Source organism: Pagrus major, chromosome 14 (assembly GCF_040436345.1).
Source record: "Pagrus major chromosome 14, Pma_NU_1.0".
NCBI lineage: Eukaryota > Metazoa > Chordata > Actinopteri > Spariformes > Sparidae > Pagrus > Pagrus major.
In genome coordinates this window covers 11,137,984-11,162,469 of record NC_133228.1, presented here as the reverse complement: position 1 = coordinate 11,162,469, position 24,486 = coordinate 11,137,984, and the positions used below count along the sequence as shown (strand labels likewise).

The following is a 24,486-nucleotide window of genomic DNA, read 5'->3' as shown; positions in this document are numbered from 1 at the left end:
CAGTAAAATCATTAATGGAAGAGGTTAACCATCTGTTACCACAGAAAAGTGGGCTACATGTAAGTATCTGTATCTGACATCACGTCATGGCTACTTAGCCACTATTTGTATCATATATTGTATTATCATAACCGATTGGGGAAATTTCCCTCATTGTATTTACAAGAATTGAATTAAAATGTTTTGCATGAATGGACTGTGTAATAAAAAGATAAACTGTCAGTAATAATTACTATATCGTAGCATTTAATAGCCGTAGAACTAACATGACATATAGTTTAATATTTTGTGCTGTAACATATATGACTGTACAAAGAAATGTGAATCTTGTAAGTGTGTTTTTAAATAAACATGCAAAATTTAGCGTTGACTTGAATCATTTTATCAGTTGCACACAGTGTGTAATTTTATCTATTTGTCTGAGAAGAAGATCAATAATTTACATTATGTAAAGAGTACTCCATGTTAGGGACTTAAAGAATGAATACCTCCACCTCTGCTGCTTTAATGGTTATCATTATTCTACTTATCTACCTACTGCTAGTCACCCAACTTTATGATGTGAGATACTAAATCACTGGAGTGCCCCTTTAATTTACTGATCATTGCAGAAAAATGCCAAAAAATATACCTTTTACTGTCTCAAAATAGGAGGGGATGTATAATTTTCTGATCTGAGGTTATGTTATGGAAAAAACCCAAAGCTCCAATTAGGTCCACTGACAAAATCTTAATGAAATAAGACTCTGCTTAGAGGTATTTTACTCCCTGTATGAAATGTTGTGTTAAACATTTTTAAGATTATAATGCTCCTGGCTGGACAAAGACGTAAAGTTGCTGAAGACTGTTTTTTAAAGGGGCACAGACATCAAGAAGGCTGCGCAGACACAATGATGGAGCAGTTTTGGATAATTTTTCTAGAATGATTTTACCACTGGGTGTCACGCTTCTCCCCTTCTGCCGGCGAGCTCGTGATTGGCTGAAACGGTAGCGTCACCCTCTACGTGCCTCGGTGACGCCCCACACTTTCCCAGCATGCAGCGGGTGATGTCTGAGGAAAGATGGCGGAAGGAGGAGCGGCTGATCTGGATACCCAGAGAGGAGAGGTCGCGGCACTGTTGAAAACACAGCTGAGAAAGGGAGACACTTGGTAAGACTTGAGCTGAAACCTTTTCAAAGATACCGCGTGGCCGTCGGCCGGCTCCGCCGAGGCTGTCAACGCCATGGAGGATAAGAAAGCCGAGGTGACGGGCCGTGTTGACAGTTAGCTCCGAGCTAGCTAACGGGAGCCCGTCAGCTTCATGTGTGTCAGCTTGGCAGGCTAGCGGTGCTTCGGCTAACGCTAGCTTCTAAACTGTCAGTGAAGAACGACCGACCCCACATATCTTCTACATTACATGTTGCATTCTGGTGATTATGTGCGCTGCTTCCAAATTACAGTGTCGCATTTTAAGTTATTTGTTGACAAGATCTCAGTCAGGCTACATTCGTTGGTCTGCTCTAGTTAGCAGGCTAATAGCTAATTGGCTAGTCCACCGAAGCTCCAAGTGGTTTGCCAGTCAGTGGGTTCATCCCGTCGACTTCGGCAGGGCGGAGTCGGAAAAGAAGCACCTGTCAAAATCACAGAGCCAGCTGGCCTGGCATGCAGCAACCTGAACTCAAGTCGGCGTCAACACTGCTACTGTTACAACTATCAATCTGTGTCAAATTAGCCTCCCAGAGTCAGATTTGTTTGGAGAACTGACAGCAAGGTAGCCTTCACCTGCCAGAGTATTTCCACAATCACCATTCAATGTGTTTGAGAAAAGCTTTGGTTTACATCTTACAGACTGTTGCCTGACCCTTGAACAATCTAGACTGATCAGTCCCATCTTGCTTTATCAGAGCTGAAGTGATATAGCTTCCCTTCTCTGCAGGTACCTTGTGGACAGTCATTGGTTCAAACAGTGGAAGAAATATGTGGGATATGACAGCTGGGACAAATACCAGATGGGTGACCAGAATGTCTACCCAGGACCAGTTGATAACTCTGGTCTCCTCAGAGGTAAGACAGGTGATGCATCACCTCATGAGACCTTAAATCGCCATTATGAATTTATTGTGAATACTGTGTGGCCCTTATGCACCACATTGTCAGTAAAGCTTATCATTCTGGAAGTAGCAACAAAGAGTTGAGAGGAAAAGGGAACAAAAAACAACATTGTTGACTGACTCCATAGAGTAGCCTTTTTAGGGGGGGGAGTTCATAGAAAGCTCTCCAGTGTACCTTTTTTCCTTTGTGTGTTTTGTGTCGTGTGAGACAGTCAGTGCAGGGTCAGCGCTGTAAGTGCTGTCCCATAGTGTGCTTTCCCTCCTCCCTCTAACTGCTTGTTTCTCACCCTTTCTCTCACCTCCTCCCTACCTCTAGATGGGGATGTGCTGGCCATCAAGGAGCACCTCATCGACGAGCTCGACTACATCTTGGTCCCGACTGAGGGCTGGAATAAGCTAGTCAGCTGGTATGGGTTGAAGGAGGGTCAGGAGCCAATTGCACGCAAGGTAAGGGTTCATTCATGAGAACTGGACTATGAATTGATGGTTGGAGAGTGTTCTGCTCGCTTCATTATATAATACTGGCAAAGGTTGTTCCCTCTGGTGCAATTTAATGGTTGTGGTTCGTAGCTGAGGTGTCTTGGCTTGCAACGGGTTGAACGGGAGAAATGTGTGCAAATGTGGTTGTTTGAGATCATGATATCAGGAGTGCCGCACAATTGTAACAGAAACTTGAGTTCTGCAAGAGTGTTATGCAACATGAAATAGAAAAAGACTCAGCTAACTGATATCAGAACTATAGTACTTCAAGATAATATTGATCTGTCTCCACTGCTGCTTGTTATATGTTTTTAACAGAAAGAAAAGTTGAGACTGTTAAGCACAAAGTTTTGTTTGGATTGGAATACTGTAGCCTTGCTTGTTACAACAAGAAATGCTGCAGTAGGTATTGATTGGCTGACTTAGATGTGAGAAGATTAAGACCCTGTGTACTGGAGACCTTGCGTGAAGGGGATGTAACAGTGACTGTGTGTTTCATTCATTCCCTTCAGCTTTTTGTTCATTTCTGTCAGGAAGTGCTTTTATTTATTTTATGGTTAAAAAGTACTATCACACACATTTTGGTAGCGTGAAAAAAAACACTGCATTGCTGTATGTGTGCTTACAGTTGATTAGTCAGTGGAATATGTCATGATGGCGGCTGCAACCTAACAGGACCTACAGTATCAAATCCCGGCTTTAAATCTCACTAGTCATGCCATCATGGCTGCTAGAAGAGGTTCCTCTATCATTCTCTCTCTAGTCTTTCTCCCCCCTTCCATCGACCCTCCCATTTTGCCATGTATGTCGCTGGACGTATCGGGTGGCCGCAGGGTTTCTATTTTCAGGCGACGTTCTGGATGACTGAAAAGAAACATGGAGCGATCTGCGCGACACAACATGCAGGAGGTTCATTATTAGTTTTTCTCTTTTTTTCAACTCCTTGTTTCTTCTGTGGGGTTATCAGCCTGAGGTGCGGAGGGGGGAGGCACAAAAAGGATTCAGGAGGATTGTAGTCATGGGTTTATCGCTATGTTTCTTTTCCGTTTGTCCTCTTCTGGTCTGATTGCCAAACACCGGCGGAGTGTTCCTGCTTGTCCTTGTTTTTTGAAGTGGAGGAATGCCAGCTGAGGTCACACTGAGTGAAGCGGCTTCTGAGAGGAGTGCGAGAGGCACAACCAGTATGGGAGGAGTGGGGGGGTGGGTGGGGTAAATGGTTTTGGCTCGACTCTGATTTAAGAAATTCTGTCTGAGATTGGCGATGAGTTTACAAACACATGGGTGGTGGGCCCATCGGGATATCGGGGTATGGGTAAGGCAGGTGTGGGCTGGGGGGAATCTGAGCCGTGTGCATGACTATTGCAGTTCTCAGGGAGGTTTGTGAAGTTGTTACTGTGTGTGTGCGTGTGTGTCGGAGGGGCTCAGGGGTGAAATAAATAGGCTGGGACCCCTCAGCTGTTTCCACGAGGTGCTGCTAATTTAGGCACTTCACTCTGCTCCTATCAGGACACCAGATGAGTGGCAACCAGGCCAGCAGACTGTACTTTGTTCTCTATGAGACACTGGAGCTAGTACAACCCCCAATTTACCAGACAATTTTTGTGGTTTGAGACAGCAAATAATTCATTATAAAGAAGTAAAGTAAGAGGTATACCTGATGGGCTGCTGCTATAGAATGCTTACTAGTTCCTATTCAAAGAATAAAGAGCTGGTTTAGGTGTTCCATGTTCGGTTGACTTGCTGCAAAAGCTTTATTTTTGTGACATGATGAGCAGGAGGTTGTGTTTTTTTTGTCTGACATAGTGACAGCAGAGATGTGTCTTCAGGTCTTGTGCTTTGGCTTAACATGTATCTGTTGCTACATTATGTTTTCTAGTTTTATGCTTTTGCTTGGTGCAGTCAGCTAATGTAGCCCAGATATGACACACAGTTAATATTTTACGAACAGTTGAGAATGTCTGGAATTATCCGGAGGGGTACTTGTATATTATAGTTGTGTTTTCCTCGTTACAGCAACTTATGGTGAGAATGTAATGCACGGTATCTGCTTAAGTACATATTAGGGCTGACCTGAAAGCCGGAAAAGCCGTTGCCATGGTAATCGATGTCCAAATTAGTATTCGAATGCTTGGTTGTTTGTATTTTAAGAGGAAGAAGACATTGTGTTACCTGTATCAAAAAAGGGGCAAAAGACTGATAAAGAGTGAGAAATGAAGCTCCTTTATGGTGTTTAATTATTCTCATAACCTGTGTGCACTTCTCTGCATGCAAAAATACTGCGCCTCGAGCACTTGCTGATCCTTCGCTCGCTTTTCAAGTTGACTTTTTAGACTATGGAGATGGAGATGGAATAGACAGTGGCTTAGGTCGAGGGGAATAATGGCCTAGAGATTGAGGAAGGTATGATAGCTTGTGTTGTTCTTACCGAAGCTTCGAATCCCCAAAAATGATATTCAGACCAGTGCTAGTACACACATATAACATTTGATGTCACGGTTTGCAATATATTTGTATTTTATTGCTTCATGAGTTCTGTCTTAGATTATTTGGGCAGTTAATAATCTTTCTGTTTATTTTTCAGGTGGTGGAACAGGGTATGTTTGTGAAGCACTGCAAGGTGGAGGTGTACCTGACGGAGCTGAAGCTCTGTGAAGACAGCAACATGGACAATGTGATCACCAGACGCTTCAGTAAAGCTGACACAATAGGTAAGCCTCAGTCAGTCTGGAGTCTTAGCTACATTGCTGCAAGCTGAATTAAATGCAGTTATTTAGATATTTTCATTACTTTGATTTCTACTTCTTTTCATTTATCCTTTTCTTTTGATTAAGGCTGTTTTTTCATTTCGAGACACATACAGAAAATATGTCCTATTTATAGTTATATTATATTTATTTAAATATTATAGGTTTTGACCACAAATGTCTTGCTTTAAAACATTAATCAAAAGATTAAATAATCTTCATGTTATTCTTGACTTAATGTGTATTTTCCAAAGAAAATGGTCTGTGTATGGTTAAAGAATTTACCTGCCATTACTTCTTATTTTAGTATTCACACTAATAAGAAGTTCTTGATTATTAATACATGAAAGACAAGATGGCTTCTAAAATCCAAACATCCTCTTCAGTGCCTCCATGTTCAGTAACACCAAATTTCGTTATACAGACATTTGCAAACCATGTGTCGTCAAGCCCTAAGTGTTTGCAGGTTGCAAACATGATCATAGATGAATTCACTGATTAGTTCCTCCTTTATTGGTCTAATCTTTCTCCATTCTGCAAGTAAATCCTTGTTTCCACCTAAAGTACCCAGAATTTATAGTCCCAGGAACTACTTTTCAAGGAACTAAAAGCTCTAAGACCCACGAAGATTAGGCAAATTAGTCTGCTGATGTATGTAAAAGCGTCACATGTCATGTTGTCATGCAACTATACAACACTAAGATCTGGACTATGTGTTCAGCACTACAAACCCTGATCTCCAAAGTTCCTGTATTTTTGGAGAGTACTATAGAGCCTTACCTACGACTTTTTTTGGGGGGGAAATTATGCGCAGGAACTTCCACCAAAGGTTCCAAGTCCCTGGAAAAGTTAGTGCAGTGGAAACGTGGCTTTGGTAAACTTGACGCTATTTCCGTTTTTAACCTCATGTTAACTCAACCTCAATGTTAACCTGTCTTTTTCTTTTCCTTTTTAAAATATTCATGCTTTGCTGCAGATATGATAGAGAAGGAGATGAGGAAGCTGTTTAGCATTCCTGATGAGAAGGAGACCAGATTGTGGAACAGGTACATGAGCAACACCTTTGAGCCTCTCAACAAGCCTGACAGCACCATTCAAGACGCCGGCCTCTACCAAGGACAGGTAAGGACTTTTGTTGTTTTATCTGAGACTGTTTGAATACTTCTGCAAGGTTCTTTTTTAGGAGTCGTATTTGACAAAATCAACACAGAGCCGTCCAAATATGGCTTGCTATGTAGACAGTTATTATTCCTGAGCTCAGTGAAATACGCTCTAGTTTCAATCACCCTTATCAGATAGCTTTTCCTTATTTGTGCTCTCTGCCTGTCAGCCCTTTTAGGCCACAGCAGAGCGGAGCTTCAGAATAAACCCTCAGTTTTTCTGCTTCATTTGAACCAGGTTATCATGACCTGGATGGTAATGAAATTCAACTGGATTACTTTCTTTTTGGGGCTCATGTACCGTGAAGTCATTTAGACACTGTAGGTGGTACTGTGACAAGTTTCTTCTTTGTTGTTGTGTTAAAGTTTGAGTCTCTTCAGGTGGTGCTGTTGTCTATTTCTTTTTATCACTGCTCCTACTTTCTACAAAGTTCCTCTCCTGGGTAAACACTCAACATAAACAGGTACATTTGTAACTGAAAAACCTCAACACAGAGTGGTTAGAGCAGCAAAACAGGAATGTATTTATTTGATATGACACACAGTAGATAATTTAAATCATCATCTGACTCTCTGTGGAGTAATGTTAACACAGTACAGTCAGACTGCCCTGTAAATGAGCTGGTCGCCTCTTCCAAACCCGCCAACATCTGTGAGTCAGCTGCCACGCAAGCCACTTAACCTCCCCTTGTAAGCTGCTTAAACCGTGCACGCATGTCCTGGCATCCACCTGACAGTCGACTAGAGCAGACACATCCTCTGTACGAGCCTAGACTAATGTAGACACCTGGCCACTTTGGGCCAGTGGGCTTCAGATCAGCAGCTGCTCCAGAGGATTGTTGAGCCTCGGACAAATCCTCACACAGTGAAAGAGGAGATAAGATTTGTCTGGCTCCCTGTCTTTCTCCATCGGAAATCAGATCTTTAGAGTATGTGGGAAAGGCAAAACACACCTGTTTCTTTGTGTTTATTTATAAAAAATGTGTCTAATATAATCTTCCAGTCTCAAGTCCTCTGATTATTTGGTCAAATCTGGAAAAAAAAAATACACATGGTTTATCTGATGAGATATTTGCTGTGACATACAGCAAATAAGATGACTATGAACAACAACATCAGTATTAACTATTAGTCACTGGTAAAATTATTATTTTAAACATCAGTATCGTACCAGAGTTTCACAATCTCTCATCCTGAAATTTCAGTAGTAAAGGGTGTGGGATGGGAACACTTAAAGGTTTAAATTTGTGGAAGCAGATGGAGCCCTCCTTTCTTTCTGCTGTCTCCCACAGGTTCTCGTAATAGAGCAGAAGAATGAGGATGGCACATGGCCTCGAGGCTCCACGGCACCCAAGTGAGTGAGCGGCGCATCACCTGGCTTATATTGCTTTGTTGACTGAAGAAAAAAGAAGTTACCACAGAAATAGAACGCCATTTCCACGCTGTATCCAAACACGTCTGTTGATATACTGAAGGATTACACAGAATTGAATTGTTAAGGACTTTAATACTTGATCAGATGTGACACAGCAACAGAAATCCTCCTCTTTCTTTGGAAATTTCAATTTACAATTGTGCAACCCTGTGTAAAGTTTCCCTGCTATGTCACTATAGCACCTCATCATCTTCAAAAATCCCCTCTCTCTACAACTTTGCCTCAGACTACCTCTTTTGCTTGACCTTTTGTTGCTGACATATCCCTCCGTTTTATTTCAATTCATCCCAGTTTTATTTAATTGACACACGCGCACCTTTCTGGAACAGCTCCTTATTTCCTCTCCTCTAACTCATGATCTATTCTTTATCTTTTGAAGGTCATCTGGTGCTTCCAATCTCTCTGCTTTGCCAAAGATCTCGCCTTCATCTCTCACAAACAATCATAACAGCAGCTTCAACAGCAGGAAGTAAGGCTTAGTAGTGGGTCGAAGAGCTGAGGGGGTGGGGTTTGGACGCCAACAGCCAGAGATGGAGTCTAGAGGGTTTCTTATCATTAAGCTTCATGTTCACTTCACTTGAATTTCAGATTTAATTGACTTATGGAGTGTTAAATTCTGCAGAAATTACTGCAGCAAGAACGTCAGTTTTCTCAGCTGTTCTGCTCAGTTTACACAGCAACACTTAGTTTGAAGTTAAACTTTTTCTTGTTCAGATCTATCTCTGGCTGTTGGTTCTGGGCTCAAAGCTATCTCGTGATGATTCAGCTGTAAGTGCTGATCGCAGGGCGGGGAAAGGGGGCTCACGAGGGATCGATCTCTTTTGAAATTTCTTCAGCGACAGCAGTGCTCTCTATAAAAGGCCCGTCGGTGACTCTGAGTGCCTTATCAGCATTAGTTACCATTTCTGATCCTCTGATTTTCTACCTTACTCATTAATAGTGCTGGCAAGGGCTGCATGATTATGGTTGATTTGATAATTACTTTATCCATTACTCTCATACAACACTTACTGCTAACATTCAAATGATAACCTAAGACTGAACATGTGTTATCTGATTTAACACCAAAGTGTATCCAAATAACAGGATCTATTTAATGAACTCAACTGCTTTCATATTCAAATTTAGAAGGATTTTCGAAGCCTGATCCATTTTTCGACGTTGCTTTTTGACAGATTTGAGAGATGAAAGATGTAAGATTTGTCGGCCTGCAGCTCCTTATCAGGTCGCATTCTGACTGACTTAATTCCTGGGACGGAAAACGCAAGAAGCCAGTTTTACGCTCAGACATCCTGTTTTATACACTGGTGTATACTTTATGAATCTGTTCCTCGAACTGGTCCTCTCGGATTCTAATTAATTTTCTCAGCGCTATCTACAGCCTTACACACTCACCACCAGCACCAGTGTTGTTTTAACACAGTTGTTGGTCGGAAGACAGCCTCACTCTTACTTTTTAAGGATAAGTTCAACCAGAAATGATAATTCAGTAATTATCTACTCACCCCGACGCTGATGGAAAGTCAGGTGAAGTTTTGTCGCCCACAGAACATTTCTGGAACTTTGCAGCAAAACAGCGTTGCAGCATTCTCCTACCCTGCTGAAGAAAACAACAGAAAAACACAAAATGGCTCCATACAGCTTGTTAAGCATAATCCAAGTCTCTGAAAGCACAGATAACCCAAATTGAAGTGAAGAGTCTAGTGTACACCCTCGGCGTGTGGTCAAGCCAGTGCACTCACTTCAGATTGGGTGTGTGCTTTTAGCTTAACAGCTAAGCAATGCGGTAACGTCTTTTCAACTCAATTTGGGAACTTTGGAGACTTGGATTACACGGGACAAACTGTATGTAACCCTTTTATGTTTTTTTTCTAGATTTTTTTTTTTTTTTTTAAGTTTTAAAAGAAGTCCCCATCTTCAGTTTTTTAGGAGAATGATGCAACGCTGTTTTGCTGTGAAGCTCCAGAAATGTTTTGTGGACTACGAAACCTCACCTGACTTTCCATCGGCTTGAGGATGAGGAGAATTTTCATTTAGGATGAATGTATCCATTAATGCAATTACAACTTTTAAATGAACTTTTGAACATGAATCATCAGCACTGCACTGTATTTGGAGAGTGTCTACAATCCTGGGACGGCACAGAATCTTTGAAACTGTTGGTTATCTTTCAAACCAACATACCTAATTTTCAAAGATGGCCTCTGTAAGATTTAACTGCCCACATCTTTAGTTTTGTTTTTGTTTCATGATGCCGTTGCACATTCAACATTTCCAGCTTGGTGTCCTGAGTGCTGACAGTGAAGCTGACACACCAAATCAGGAGTTTCGAAGGTTTCACAACACTTGCGAAACAAATAAAGTCATTGTTAATAATTCAAAAAGAAAACCACGGTACCCCTGTATGTATAATCACGCAGCTCGTGTGTTAGCTTATGTTTTCTGAAGTTTCTTTATTATTTAACAGTTGTATTGAAATCCAGCTCAGGTATCAATCAGTCTGGATTTCTTGCTATGGGAAAGTGAATCACAGCTCACTTTCTGTCCAACTTTCAGTTTCTGTTTTCTGAAAACGCCACTGTAGCATAAATTAATGTTTGTCACTAAAGCACTGGGACCCAGCGGCTCTGTCGGCCCTCTGCTAGAGAGCACTGCTGGGCTGTGGGTGGAGCTTTCACCTCTGCTGTCCAGTAGACTTTACTGTCCCCTGCTTCCTCTTTATGTGTGTGATTTACTGCATGCTGGAGTGTGTCTTTCTCTCTCTCTCTCTGTGTGTGTGCGTGCGTGTGTGTGTGCGTGGTTGTGCGTGCGTCTTTAGATATAGACACTCTGCACTGCATTTTTTCTTGATACTGTTGGAATGCAGAAATAATAGCCACGAGCTCGGCCACCCTGAAAAATCAATATTGACAAAGAAGGAAGGTGTTGAAGTGAGGTTAGCCTGTCCTTCCTACACTCAGTGAAAAGAAAATCTCTCCAATTATTTTTCTCTGCGTCTGGCCCGTACTGGGAGTGTAGTTGCACTTTGTCATTTCGCAGCTCTGCCTCATATTGTTTGATGGCAGTGGCATCTTTCAGATTGTGGGATGCAGAGAGTGGGTGACTTGGGGAAATTGGATCTTACTTCCAGCAGCTCTCCTGTCCCTGATTCACTGGTGTGCCAGAGCTGTCGTTTCCTCTGAATTATGCATGGGGCCTCTTTTTTTCATATGAAGTGTTCCAGCATTACATAACACTTGTCTTTTTGATTTTGCGGTTTTTGGCCCGGTCTGTTTGGCGTTGGTAACAGCAGTTAAGTGTCACCATCTTACTAGGCGGTGTCCCCGCATTCTGGCAGGCAGGTTCTCCCTCTCTTTCTCTGCCTCTCTCTCTCTTTTACCTCTCCTCTCCCCCGAGCTCATTGCGATGCACACGTTCTGCAGTCTTAAGTGACCTTCAGAATACATTTCATCTGCTCCTGCTCCTCTCATCGCCTGCCTCCACACGCACTCACACTGGCCCTGGTGATGAAACCCGCCCTCTCTTCAGGGGTTACTTTATTTATGAAAAGCCTCCCTGTTTAAAAGCCAACATACAGGCAGCCATGGCAGGCAAAAGAGGGAGTGTCAAGGTGTGTGTTTGGCTTAAAATGGGTGCGAAGAGTGTGAATGTGTGTGTCGAGATGAGAGTGTAAGAAACGGGGATAAATGGTGTGCCGGCATGAGTGAACGTGTTAATGTGTGTGTATATCTGTGTAAGAGAGAGATACTGAGAGAGAGTCAGGCCTGTGAATACTGCAGCCTCAGCTGGATGCAGTGGATCAGCTGCTCCCTCCATCCCCATCTCATTTCTCCTCTGTCAGCCCCCCCCCTTCCTCCCCCCTTGTACTGTCCGCCCCTCCCCCCTATTCTCTCTGCCTCTCCCTCTCTCTCTCTCCCTCTCTGTGCACCTCTAGCTTTGGTAGCAGTAGTCTTGAGCATCCTTGCTGCTGCTGATGCTGCTATAAATATCCGCCGGTAGCCGTAGAGCAGCAGAGAGCAGCAGGCAGGCCAGAGGGAGGAGCACAAGACTAGAGGACAGGACGGGACGGGACAGGACAGGACAGGACAGGACAGGAGGGATCTGAGGCAGAGAGGATAACAAGATGACAGGCGGTCGGGCTCGGAAAAGAAGAAGGGGGGAGAAGAGAAGGGGGCAGCTGCTTAGTTAGCTCTAAGAGAGAGGAGGCGTGTGTGTTTGTGCGTTCTGTGGTTTGGTCGTTGGCCTGTGCTGGACTCGGAAGTCAAATTTAGGCCTAAACTTGGTCCAGACTATCCCCAAACTGCTGCTGGAGCATTTACTGGGTTCAGCTGAGGACTTAACAGTAGAGACTGGAGCTGGACTTTGCTTCGCGGCCTCTAAAATCCAGGCTTCGCATGCGCCGCCGGACACCCGGAACCGAACCTCATCCTGACCCTGTCCGGGCTGCCGGTCGCTCAGTTTGGCGCGGACATGTGGGCCGGCGCGGGCCGGGGCGGGGCTGAGATGTCATGCTCCTGTGTTGCTGGTGGTGCCTGAGGCCTGAGGCGGTGGAGCTGGACAGCAGGAGGGTGGACCACCACCGCGTGCTGAACTGCGAGGCCACTGCCTCCACCGCCATCACAGCTGTTTCCCTTGACCAGTGGGAGCCAGAAACGAGCAGCGATGCCTTGCAGCCCTTGCAGAGGTCTGCTGAGCGCTGCAGTTGGACTAGCTTGAAGCTGGATTGTAGTTTGTTTTTATTGGAGGAAATAGTGGAAGCTGGTGTTTTTTAAGTGCATTGTTGAGTGTATTAACAACTTTATCTTGCTAAAAAACATTGTATACTTAGTTCACTCAGTGTAGATGTGTTACATTTATGTGTTCAACTTTTCTTTGCTTGTAGCAGTTTGACAAATCCTATCTGACCTCCTATAACCTGCTTGTCTGTACTTCTATATGTTTATTGCACAGTGTGAAGAACTCAAGCTATAGTTTGCCGTCTTACCATGCCTACAACAGCTATGACTACTCAGACCAGAGCAGGCAGAGTGAGCGCTCGGGCCTCTGTGGACTCTCCAACCTAGGCAACACCTGCTTCATGAACTCTGCAGTGCAGGTAACAGAATGCCTTTAGGAAGAAAATATTGAAAGTCATTCTGACTCTCTCCAAGTCTTCAAATATTTGTGCATAGAGTCGAGAAAAACTTAGAAGATTCCTGCATAAATGACAGCACTTGAAGACCGAAGAAGAGTTGGAGCTCCTTATCTGTGCATATTATGAGTGTCAGCAGTGACAGCATGGAAGTTTGCAAAGCAGTTCTTGTGAAGAGCCTAAATCCACCCTCTGCTGATTATTGCCCTCTCTCCTGCAGTGTTTAAGCAATATCCCTCCACTGACGGAGTACTTCCTCAAAGACAAGTACACGGACGAGCTGAATGTGGACAACCCGCTGGGCATGAAGGGGGAGATCGCCAGAGCCTACGCCGAGCTTATCAAGCAGCTGTGGACAGGCAAATACAGCTACGTCACCCCAAGGCCTTTCAAGGTGACATAAAGATTCTCTAAAGGAGTTGTGTGTGTTGGGGTCACTATCAAAACAATGTTCCGTTTCTACATTTTTGTAAGGAAGGGTCTGTACAAGCACTATTTACATGTCACCTATAGTAGCTGTTACCTTTCACTTTATAGATTTCTAATTCTGGGTAGAAAGCATCCCAGTTCTTTTTCTTTGTTCTGTTTTCTCATGTGTTTTCCATCCTCCAGACCCAGGTGGGCCGCTTTGCCCCACAGTTCTCGGGCTACCAACAGCAGGACTCTCACGAGCTGCTAGCCTTTCTCCTGGACGGCCTTCACGAGGACCTCAACCGCATCAGGAAGAAGCCCTACATCCAGCTGAAGGATGCCAACGGCAGGCCTGATAAGGTGAGATTGAGATGAAAGTGTTAAATTGTGTCCAGATCCTAAAGTGTATCCAGCTGTCCAAAGATAAAGGAAAAGTGTTGCTCACGTCCTATAAAATATGACTCAATGTATGTGTTTTCATTTTATATGACTCATTTATATACCTCTGTATAAATAGTTTGAAACAATCAGTTCTTCTGCCTTGCTGTTGATCTCAGGTGGTGGCGGAGGAGGCGTGGGAGAACCACATCAAGAGAAACGACTCCATCATCGTGGACATCTTCCACGGCCTTTTCAAGTCCACCCTGGTGTGTCCTGTGTGCTCCAAGGTCTCTGTGACCTTTGACCCTTTCTGCTACTTGACCCTGCCCCTGCCCATGAAGAAGGAGCGCACGCTGGAGGTCTACCTGGTCCGACTGGACCCTCTGGCCAAACCCACGCAGGTAACACGTAATGTCCGGGAGAGCAACATTATGACCTCATGTGAAGGCAGAAGGTTGACTGTGGCGTGTTTATGTTTCAGTACAAGCTGACCGTGCCGAAGGTGGGCTACATCTCTGACCTGTGTACCTCGCTCTCCAACCTGTCAGGGGTGCCTGCTGAGAAGGTACAAACATCACAGTCAGCTCCGCTCCAGGCACTAACCCGCTCTCTTTAGAGATTCCCTGCCTACTCAGACACAGCACCTTGTGGGAAAAGAAAATGTTTGCATCCTTTTCCTGTCAATCAAGGAGCTGAATAGAAAAACAAAAAAAGGAAAATATATACAGAAAGTGCCAATGAAACGATACTTTCCAACTCATACCAGTTATTAACACTCAAATGAGTTTGTGTACTAAATAATCTCAAGAATATGCCGTATGTCAGGTTGATAAGCCAATGTTTACACAAATCTTCTGACTACGTCTCTCTCCACTTGTCTTTCATCCCCCAGATGATTGTAACTGACATCTACAACCACCGTTTCCACCGGATCTTCGCCACCAACGAGAACCTCAGCAGCATCATGGAGAGAGATGATATCTATGTGTGAGTGTGGAACTTGGCTGACAGGCACACTGTTATCTCAATTTTGATGGAGCGTTATCTTTTACTTCTGGCTAAGTCGAAGTGTCGGGGCCTTGTTTACCGTCAAGATTCAAAATAATTTTAATCGTTATAGTGCAATGCAAGATCATGAAATTTCTTTCAAAAAAACAAAACTTTGCAGACTAATTAATAAAAAAACAATCAAGTGTTGAGGATGAGTGAAGAAGCTGCTCCTTAGACTGCTGGTACAGCTGTGGATGCTTCTGTATCTTTCCCAAGATGGCAGAAGGATGAACAGACTTTGGCTGTTGGGGGTAATGCATAACAAAGTAATGAATTCCTGTAATCACATTACGTTTGTCTAGATCGCAGTAATGTAACAGATTACTGTTTCCTAAATTCAGTAATCACATTGCAGTTACTAATCTAACAATTACCATGTCATTGCTAGGGGTTACATAAGTCCTTAATTTATCTGCCTACTGGGCGGATAGAAGGTTCTCAAGCACGCTCACACAACGAGCACCTAATCTCTTCTGATATCCATGAAATTCAACACAGCAACACTGTCTGCTGCACCCATGGAGAGGCTCTTTACTCTGTGCAGTCTTTAGTTTACTCCGAGGAGAAACAGATTGTCTAGCAAACGTTTTGAGAGACTCCTCCTCATGAGGGATAACCACGGTTTTAGTGGTAAATACCTCATATACGCTGGGCTAGTCTACCGTAAAGCCATGGTTTACAGTAAGAGAGTGACTTAAGAGAGTGTGTTTTAGTGTGTTTGCTCTGTTAAATGCAGTTTATTTGTCATTTAACAACCATAAAAGAAAGATATTGTTTATTACCTCCTTATTAGGATAGGGCTAATATTTGGCCATTTATAAAGTTTAATGTTACGTGATATTGCTCAGGCGATGCTGCAGGGTAATGAAAAGGTAATGAGTAATGTCTAATACATTACTGTTTCTGTGTAACGACCCCAATGCTGTTTACTATTTAAAAAGAAAAAAAGATTTGACAACGAATGCGTGGTGTGATTTCACTCATTTAATATTTGGTTATGTTTTTAATTGGTTTCTATTGATCATTTTGACGTCAGAGATTTAAAGCATAATACAGTTGGCTCCCCCACCAATTTAAATCACCATATTTGCCAACGACATAAATATGCTGGAAATTGGTTTTCCTAACAGCACACGCTTCTCTCTGCAGATTTGAGCTGGCGGTGAACAGGGTGGAGGATACGGACCACGTAGTGATCCCAGTGCACCTGAGGGAGAAGTACAAGCAGTCGGGCTACAACCACACCAGCACGCCGCTCTTCGGACAGCCCTTCCTCATCGCCGTCCCCAGAACCCTCAGTGAAGACAAACTCTACAACATGCTGCTGCTGCGCCTCTGGTACGTCCATGTGTCTCCATGGTGGATCATATTGACACACAACTAATGGGCGTTAAGTTTGATGTTTGTGGATAAGTTTCATTATCCTCATTATCTATGAGGCATTTTGGCATGCAATCAAGAAGCAATAAAAAGACCTTTAGAAGACATTGCTTAGCTTGTTTAAGTAGGTTAGAAAAGGACTAAAAATGGTTTTGTCTTTGAAGCCGGTTCGTTAGATCTTCAGTAGAGGAGGAAGAAGAGGATTGTGAAGAAACGCAGCCAACAAAACAACACACTGTCAATGGTAATGCCACTAATGGACTGCTGGAGGAGGGGTCGCCGAGTGAGTGCACAAACACCCACCCACACACACACACACACACACACACACACACACACATACAGACATGTTACAATCAAATACCCGTATACCTTAACTTGATTTGTGCCACAGTCAATTCCACAGTCAATAAAGTGGTTAAAAATCTCGTCCATCCTCTCTCAGGTGAGATGGAGACCGACGAGCAGGACGACGAGTCCAGTCAGGATCAGGAGCTGCCTTCCGAGAATGACAACAGCCAGTCAGAGGACTCCGTGGGTGGGGACAACGAGCTGGAGAATGGCGTGGTCGGCCCTCAGAACTCCACCAAAGGCCAGCAGACGGCAGGGCACAACAAAAAGAGACTTTTTACATTCCAGTTCAATAACATGGGGAAAACGGACTTCTCGCTCATCAAGGAGGACACCAGACAGATCCGCTTCGACGAGGGACACCTTCGGCTCAGTGGTAGAAACTCAAAATGTCCTAAAAATATATTCATGCTCACCATCTAGTATCCAATCATTAATGGAACTAGGTATTTTTCAAATTCTGGATATCTTATACTGTAAGGATAATATGTAAATTTATAATTGAATCACAGCCCAGGAAAGTAAATGAGTCCTTTTGTGAGCACCAGACTAAATGACCCTGTAGATAAATGGATGAAATAACTGAATGATAAATGACGACGATGGTGTTATTAAGGATGACTCGTGGTTTTGTGTGTCCTCCTTTTTACAGACCGCTCTTATCTCTCCTTGGACTGGGAACCAGAGATCAAGAAGAAGTACTTCGATGAGACTGTCGTCGAGGTAAAGCTAATATTTATCTGATGCAGATATCCAACTTAACTGTATAAACGCAACATAGTGGCAATCTGGTATCAGGTTTCAAAATATGGCGATGTGACCAGGCAGGAGCAGCAGGAAGCCCTCGTAATAAGCATGAGTGACTTGTAATGTGAAGGTCACAGATCTGACACCTGCAGCAGACGATCCGATCCGAAAGAAAGGTGTTAAACCTCCACCTTTCATTTTATTAGTCTATATTTAACTTATGGGTGCCAAAAACTCATAAAACTCTTCTTCAGAGTAAACCATTATCAGTTTTGTTCTAAAGGGTGCCGCAGGATTTAGTCCTAAAACCCGGAAATGAGTTGGCAATTTCACACTTTCAGTTCTCTCAGCTGGAGGTCAAGGGGTTTTTCGAATGGGTTTTTGGTTCGATTCCTGAAATAAGGTCTGTGGTTAACACAATGAGTTTATCTCCCTTTTGTTCTACAACATAAAAATGTCAGTAAATACCCCAATTGTGAATTTTAAAGCATTTATGTATCTATAAAAGGGCGGTTGCTAACAAGAAGCTAAATGAGACTACAGAGGTAATGGGGACATTAAACGTTATCACGCAGAAAGCGGAAACTCATCTACTCGCACCACTACTTTACTTGCAACCACACTAACAAGTGTGTGTAGTACAGTGCAGTAGGAAACTTAGTGGTTAAGATGCTAATTTTCTGGGTTAACCCTCATACAAATATGTCATCCCTGCAGCAAATTTTAAAAAAGCAACGTGACAGGAACACAGCAGTGCTATAAGAAGTGTTTTCCAACAGCTGTTACGTGTGTTTGTGTGACTGAGAACAGGACTTTGACAAGCACGAGAGCATGGAGTACAAGCCTCAGAAGAAGGCGTTCTTTAAATTGAAGGACTGCATCGAGCTGTTCACCACCAAGGAGAAACTGGGAGCCGAGGACCCATGGTGAGAAAACACTCACCGCACAGTCAAAACACACAAACACGGTGGGGTCGACTGCACCTGCCAACTTGAAATGTGCATGTGGTCTCGCAGGTACTGTCCGAACTGCAAGCAGCACCAACAGGCCACTAAGAAGCTGGACCTGTGGTCTCTGCCGCCGGTGCTGGTGGTCCATCTGAAACGCTTCTCCTACAGTCGTTATATGAGGGATAAACTGGACTCGCTTGTTGATTTCCCACTCAGGTACGCACGCACACGCACACGCACACGCACACGCACACGCACACGCACACGCACGCACTCACTCACACACACACACACACACACACACACACACACACACACACACACACACACACACACACACAGAAAAGGCAATAAATCACTGCAGCAGAACACTGCAGTATATGCAGACCTAGTGTATACGTATAGATGAATAGTTTCATGCGCATTAAGAATGTAATTACAGTTTTTTTATCCGTCATTAAAATAAGTTCCATCTGAAACATTTTATACCTGATGATTTTTCTGTTGTTGTTAAGTAGGGCTGCAACTAACGATTATTTTAATTAGTGATTACTCTCCCAATTATTTTAATGATTGTTCTATTTATCGTTTGGTCTGTAAATTGTGAAAATGGAATGAATTATGAAAAAAAGGTTTAATATCACAGTAAAGTTAATACGCTAGGGGGAGGTTGAAAAGTTGGTGTATGGATAAAAAGAAAATGCGATGAAGTGCATCGGGAACAGATGTAGTGAACAATGAATCACGAGACTTGAGCCTCCACAAAGTAGACAAAAAGTGTTGACGGATGAAAACATCAAATCTGTGTGAAATTAGGAGGAGGCCGTAACCTTCTTCATATTAATACATGAAACAGACATCATGTGTCCTACAAGGTTTTCCAGCATCTGAGGTTTGACAGGTGTTCTTTTTAATACATCATCTAGTTACACAATGTTTTTGTTAATAATTCATGATTCAAACATTTCATACACGACACCTGACGACTTCTTACATACTGTATGATATGTTTCCTGCAGAGACCTGGATATGTCTGAGTTCCTCATCAACCCCAACGCTGGGCCCTGTCGCTATGATCTCATCGCTGTGTCCAACCACTACGGAGGGATGGGTGGAGGCCACTGTAAGATTCTCCACATGTCACTGAGGACTTTAAAAAGCCTCCTTTCTGCTTCCCTCTGTGTCCTTTTGGCATGATGCCATTTTGATTTTATTTGTCTTATATGTAAAACAAGACAGATTTTCTTGTTGATATTTGTTGCTTTATGCACCAACACTCCTCATCACTCCATGAAGCATAATCAAGAAACATGTCTGAAACCCTGTGATTGCAGCAGGCGAGAAGCGTGTTGTTTCTGTCAGTCATGACTGGTGTGTGCACGTCCTTATCACACAGAGCTTTGTTTCACTCTGAAGCTCACCACAGGCGTCACGGGGGGGGGGTTCGCTGCTTTTTGCACCGTCATTCTGTTATAATTGTAGCCAACTGATGCTTGTTTAAATATGCTTTTCACTGTAGTCACCAAAAGAGTTGTCAGGAAGTTTTAGATGGCTCTAATACTCAGTAATGATACACAGCTGTAAGCTAGTGACTTTTTCTCTGTGGCTGTCCTGTTAAAGAAATGTGTAGAAATGTATCATAAACAGTGAACATACTGTGCTGAACTGGCACACCTGAAAAGAGAGAAACCTGTCTAATGCTTCGTTCTTGTCTTCTGCTCAGATACCGCATACGCCAAGAACAAAGACGATGAAAAGTGGTACAACTTTGATGACAGCAGTGTGTCTCCTGCCAACGAAGATCAAATAGTGGTGAGCATCCGCGTTTGCGACAGCCAGGCAACAGTCCTTCTGTATATTCATCAGAGGCAGTTTTGCCGGAAAAGAACTAGAAAAGTTAATTTCATCAAAGTAATTGAGATTAATTATTACACTACAAAACAGTCTGATTTCTCAAATATGTCCAGCTGTGGTGGCAATTCCAAAAAAAAGCACTAATGAGGTCCTGAGAACTCGTACTGTTACCGTTTTGGAAGAGTTGGTTATTAAGTAGTCATTGGCAAAGGCAACTCAAGCAAGTGATTGAAGCCAGAAAGCCCACACTCCAACAACGTGGAGTCTCTGGGCGGTATCGAGGATGTTTGTAAAGGCTTTTACTCCTCACTGCCTACTGAGGATTCCACTACAGCACAGACACAGGTGAAACTTTCAATGACATGAAAAATTGCAAACTAGCTGTCATTAGATATTCAGCTTGACTCTTTGGCTTTGACCTGGGCAAAACAAACAGTATGATACCACTAATGCTGAGCTTGTCCTTGGGTTTAATATTCAGTATTTTCATTAAGAGCTGTCTCTTTCTGTCGATTTCTGCACGACTAATGATCCATGCTTCTCAGTCATGGTGCTTCAAAATTGAGAGGAAGTTTAAAGGGCGAGGCAGCTGATATTGTACTTTGGTTATTGTAAAAGACCAAAATTAGACAATGTTCCTACTAAGCTGTTTGCATAGCCAATGTAAATGGAAATTCCTGTTTACATGCAGCCTTGCATAGTCCAATAAACACGCTCTAATATGTGGTTTATGATGACAAGATATGGGAAAGTGGAACAGCTGGTGCTGCTTGTGCAAAACCATCTCAATTGAGACGCTTTGTCTGAATGCGCTGTGTACATGTCCAAAGAACGCTCCTAAAACCGGAATAATATCAGAATATTCCACGTAAAACGCTACATTCGCCATATCCAAATAGAATATCCAGTTTACATGTCATATTCAGAAAAATAGTGGAATATTAGTGTGTAAGTAAACATAGTCCGTGTGTCACTGTACTTTCTGACCTCCCCAGCTTGTCTGTGCCGCTCATTATGTTGCCATTTGTTCTTACTGAAGACACAACTCTTCAAAAACACTTCACAAATCTACTCTTTTATTTATAAAAGGCTTGATGTTTCCTGAACGATTCAAGATGTATCTTTAATGTCAAAGCTAGGTACAACCAAACTTGGTTTGGCATTCTCTCTGTAGTAAGAAATCTAACTGGAAACAGAATGTAGAATAAAGACAAATAGACAGTTTTGTAGTTTGTAAAACAGCTGGGAACTGTTTTGAGTAAATGTTACTTGAACAGTAGTAAAAAGTGCATTTGTTGGGGACTATTTTTCATTGAATGCACTTTTAGCGCTCTGGTGAATGTTTTACAGCAGCTGGCTTTGTATTAGGGATCAACTGTTTTTCTCAGGGCTGATACTGATTATTGGTAATCAAGGAAACTGAACTTGTGTTGTGTAAACATAGTTAGTTTGGGGGCAGAACAGGGAATGAGACCACAGAATGGTGAGAGACAGAGAAAGGATATTGCGTTAATAAAATGTATTTAATCAGCCACTGGACAAAAAACCCACAAATTCCCATAATTGGAAAAAAGATGAATATCTGATACACTTGTTAGTTGCATCAATTCATAGTTGGTTTTGATCCTTTTCTTGATAAGTTGACAAAAATAAAGAATATCACCAGACTTCTTATCTTCTGACTTCCTGTGGATGGACCGATGAGTCATCATTTGTTTAACCAATTAGAATTCAGGAGGTAATCCCACAGCAGGTTTGTCTTGGGGAAAAATGTCCTGGGGGAAAGCTGTAATTAATGCAGGATCAAATGCAGGATTGTGAGTCAATAGGATCCTGTTGACTCACAATTCACAATAAATGCATGGTCATGGTCATTAAAAGTTAGTGTTTGAAGTTGCTGCAGTAGGGAGTTGTTTGTGTAGCTGACTAACTATGTTGTCTTTCCTTTAGTCCAAAGCTGGCTATGTGCTGTTCTACCAGCGCCAGGACACGGTGAAGGGCACCGGCTACTTCGCTCTGGACCGCGAGGAAGAGGAGGAAGAAGAGGAGGAGGAGGAGGAAGGAGAGGAGGAGGAGAACGAAGGCGAGGGGAGGCAGGAGAGAAAGACAGCCTCCTCTTCTCAGGGTGCCGCATCCGCCGCCGCCGCATCTGCCGCCTCCGCTCTGAGCGACGAGGAGGACCTGAACGAGAACCGGCGCAGGAAGAACGACAACGAGCAGGAGGACGATGAGGAGGAGGAAGAGGAAGAAGAGGAGGAGGAAGAGGAGGAGGAGCAGGCGCCCAATCGAGACGTCACCATGAAAACCAACTGAGGCAAGCGAGGACAGGAATAAATGGAGAGAGAGACTAGGATCTTTCCATCCAAAGCCATATGGACACACAGCATGGCAGCGGGCGCCACCGGTCCCACCCAGCGGCTCGGACTCGGCCGCTCGACAGGCGGAGCCACTGCGGGGGATGAAGGGGAGCTGCCGGGGTACGCAAGAAATCAGGGCCCTCCTCTGTGGTTGGATCACTGTGTGTGCGTGTGTGCGTGTGTGTGTGTGTCAAGTGTGTGAGTGTGTCGCCACGTCCATTCGTTAAGATTTGCTCACCTGCTCTCTGAAAAGACTCACATCAGGGCTGATTCGGAGGCTTCACAGTGCTGTGGTGTCACGCTCTGACTCGCCCTCCTGCTTTTTGTGTTCCTTTGTTGTTTTTTTTATATATATATATTTTTGAGAGCATCGTTGGCATATCATTTTACTATCATTTAGACCTTGTAAATATTTTAAACACTGAATTATATCGGGTTATCATGATGCGCTGAAACATTTTTGAACTTGCACAATCACCAACCATCCACCTTCTTTTTTTTTTGTGTGTGTATTATTGCCAGACATACTGCAATTGTATAACAACTTTCTCAGAGGGTTTTCTCCCATAAAAAGTTTAGGAAGCTGCCTTTAGTAAGCCAGCGGCGGGACGTGTCTACTGTCTAGACTCAGCGTAGAGACGTGACACTCATAGTTGTGTGGTTTTTACAAAAGTGTCAAACAGCCAAACTGTCCTAGCTTCGTGCTGCTGCTGCTGCTGCTGTGATCTCGCATTTTTAGACAGATTATTAGCATACTGGCATGAACTTTAGAGATTTAAGGTCCTGCTTTCGCCGTCTCTCTCTCTGATCTCCTCCAAAATAAAGCAGGATTGAGCAGTTATCCAGCTAACTTTGCAAAAAACAGACTCAAAACTCTGCGTGTTTTATCTGCAAAAATGAATCAGCGTTAAGATGTTTCAGGAGCTCCAGAAGCACTCCTGTCTTAACTCCGTTCCCGATATCTGTTTAAAAGTTAGCTGGCAGACTCAAAGATCTCCCCCTCTGACTCTCCCTCTTAAGTTATTCATGGGTGGTGTTTTAAAGCTTTACCACGGCTCTCTGCGCTCTCTCTCCTCATATCAGAGGCACTGTGAGATTAGAAAACATCGGTGATTTCGCTGACATCAGATGGCTCGTCTCTTGTTTGCATCACCTCGGCCTTAACTCTCAATCTCAGACCAGTCGCCTTTTCTTTGCACATCACTTATCAGCGCCGCCTTCTCTCGCACGGCCCCTTCACACACCTACACTCGTGTGCGAATGTCCATATGATTTGTTGGTTCGTCTGCTTTTTTTTTTTTTTTTTTTTAAACCCACAAGAGGGCCTGAATGTATGCTGAATGGAATGAACACTGACCAGATGTATGTGGTTGATGCCTTTTTGATTCTCTATAGGGCCAGATTTGTTTTTTTCCTTCTTTTTTTGTTTCATGGCTCCCTTTTGTTTTTGGTTTGGTTGAATGCGATGGTAATGGGTTCTTAGCCTTTGATATTAGCTGTATGAAATCATGGGTACTGCTGAATGCGTCCCTTTCCACAGGGGGGAAATATGCGTCTTTGTGGTCCTGGGAAGGAAAGGGGAGGGAGGGTTAGGGGTGGGGGGGGACAAAAAAAACCTATGGGGTGAGTCCGCCTAAAAGGCCTTTCAGCTTTTGGGATCATGATACAGTGAAAATATTGTGTGGCAGATTGTTGCAGGATATTCCTCCATCGACGTAAAACTATTCTCCATGGTGGAGTGTTAATGTTTTCTTTTTCTACCTGTTCTTTCCATTGTAAAAACAGCATCAGCGTACCTGTTGTCGCCTCAGAATATTAGACGTGTACCATGCCTTTTACGAGCATCTCTGTGCTTTGACTTCAGTGGGCTTCACCGCCTCGCCGCTGCCTTGCTTTTCGGGCGACTCACCCCATCCTGAATGAGATGTGATTGCTACTATAGGCTTATACAATACTGTACATAA

General features: G+C 43.3%; 1 protein-coding gene across 2 annotated transcripts; it reads left to right on the top strand.

Moving 5' to 3' along the window:
- Positions 1 to 1,061: 1,061 nt before the first annotated feature.
- Positions 1,062 to 24,079, top strand: LOC141008352 (ubiquitin carboxyl-terminal hydrolase 15-like). 2 transcript variants are annotated; one of them, XM_073480677.1, is made up of 22 exons: positions 1,062 to 1,150; positions 1,917 to 2,044; positions 2,408 to 2,538; positions 5,153 to 5,279; positions 6,292 to 6,437; positions 7,768 to 7,829; positions 8,290 to 8,379; positions 12,861 to 13,005; positions 13,262 to 13,435; positions 13,654 to 13,812; positions 14,010 to 14,234; positions 14,315 to 14,398; positions 14,726 to 14,820; positions 16,033 to 16,221; positions 16,428 to 16,546; positions 16,709 to 16,990; positions 17,267 to 17,337; positions 18,172 to 18,287; positions 18,378 to 18,527; positions 19,331 to 19,434; positions 20,035 to 20,123; positions 22,116 to 24,079. In XM_073480677.1, the coding sequence occupies exons 1-22, from the start codon at positions 1,062 to 1,064 to the stop codon at positions 22,476 to 22,478; spliced, it is 3,138 nt and encodes a 1,045-aa protein (XP_073336778.1). In that variant the 3' UTR covers positions 22,479 to 24,079. The 2 variants fall into 2 exon arrangements, with proteins under 2 accessions (XP_073336778.1, XP_073336779.1); XM_073480678.1 differs by lacking the exon at positions 8,290 to 8,379.
- Positions 24,080 to 24,486: the final 407 nt, after the last annotated feature.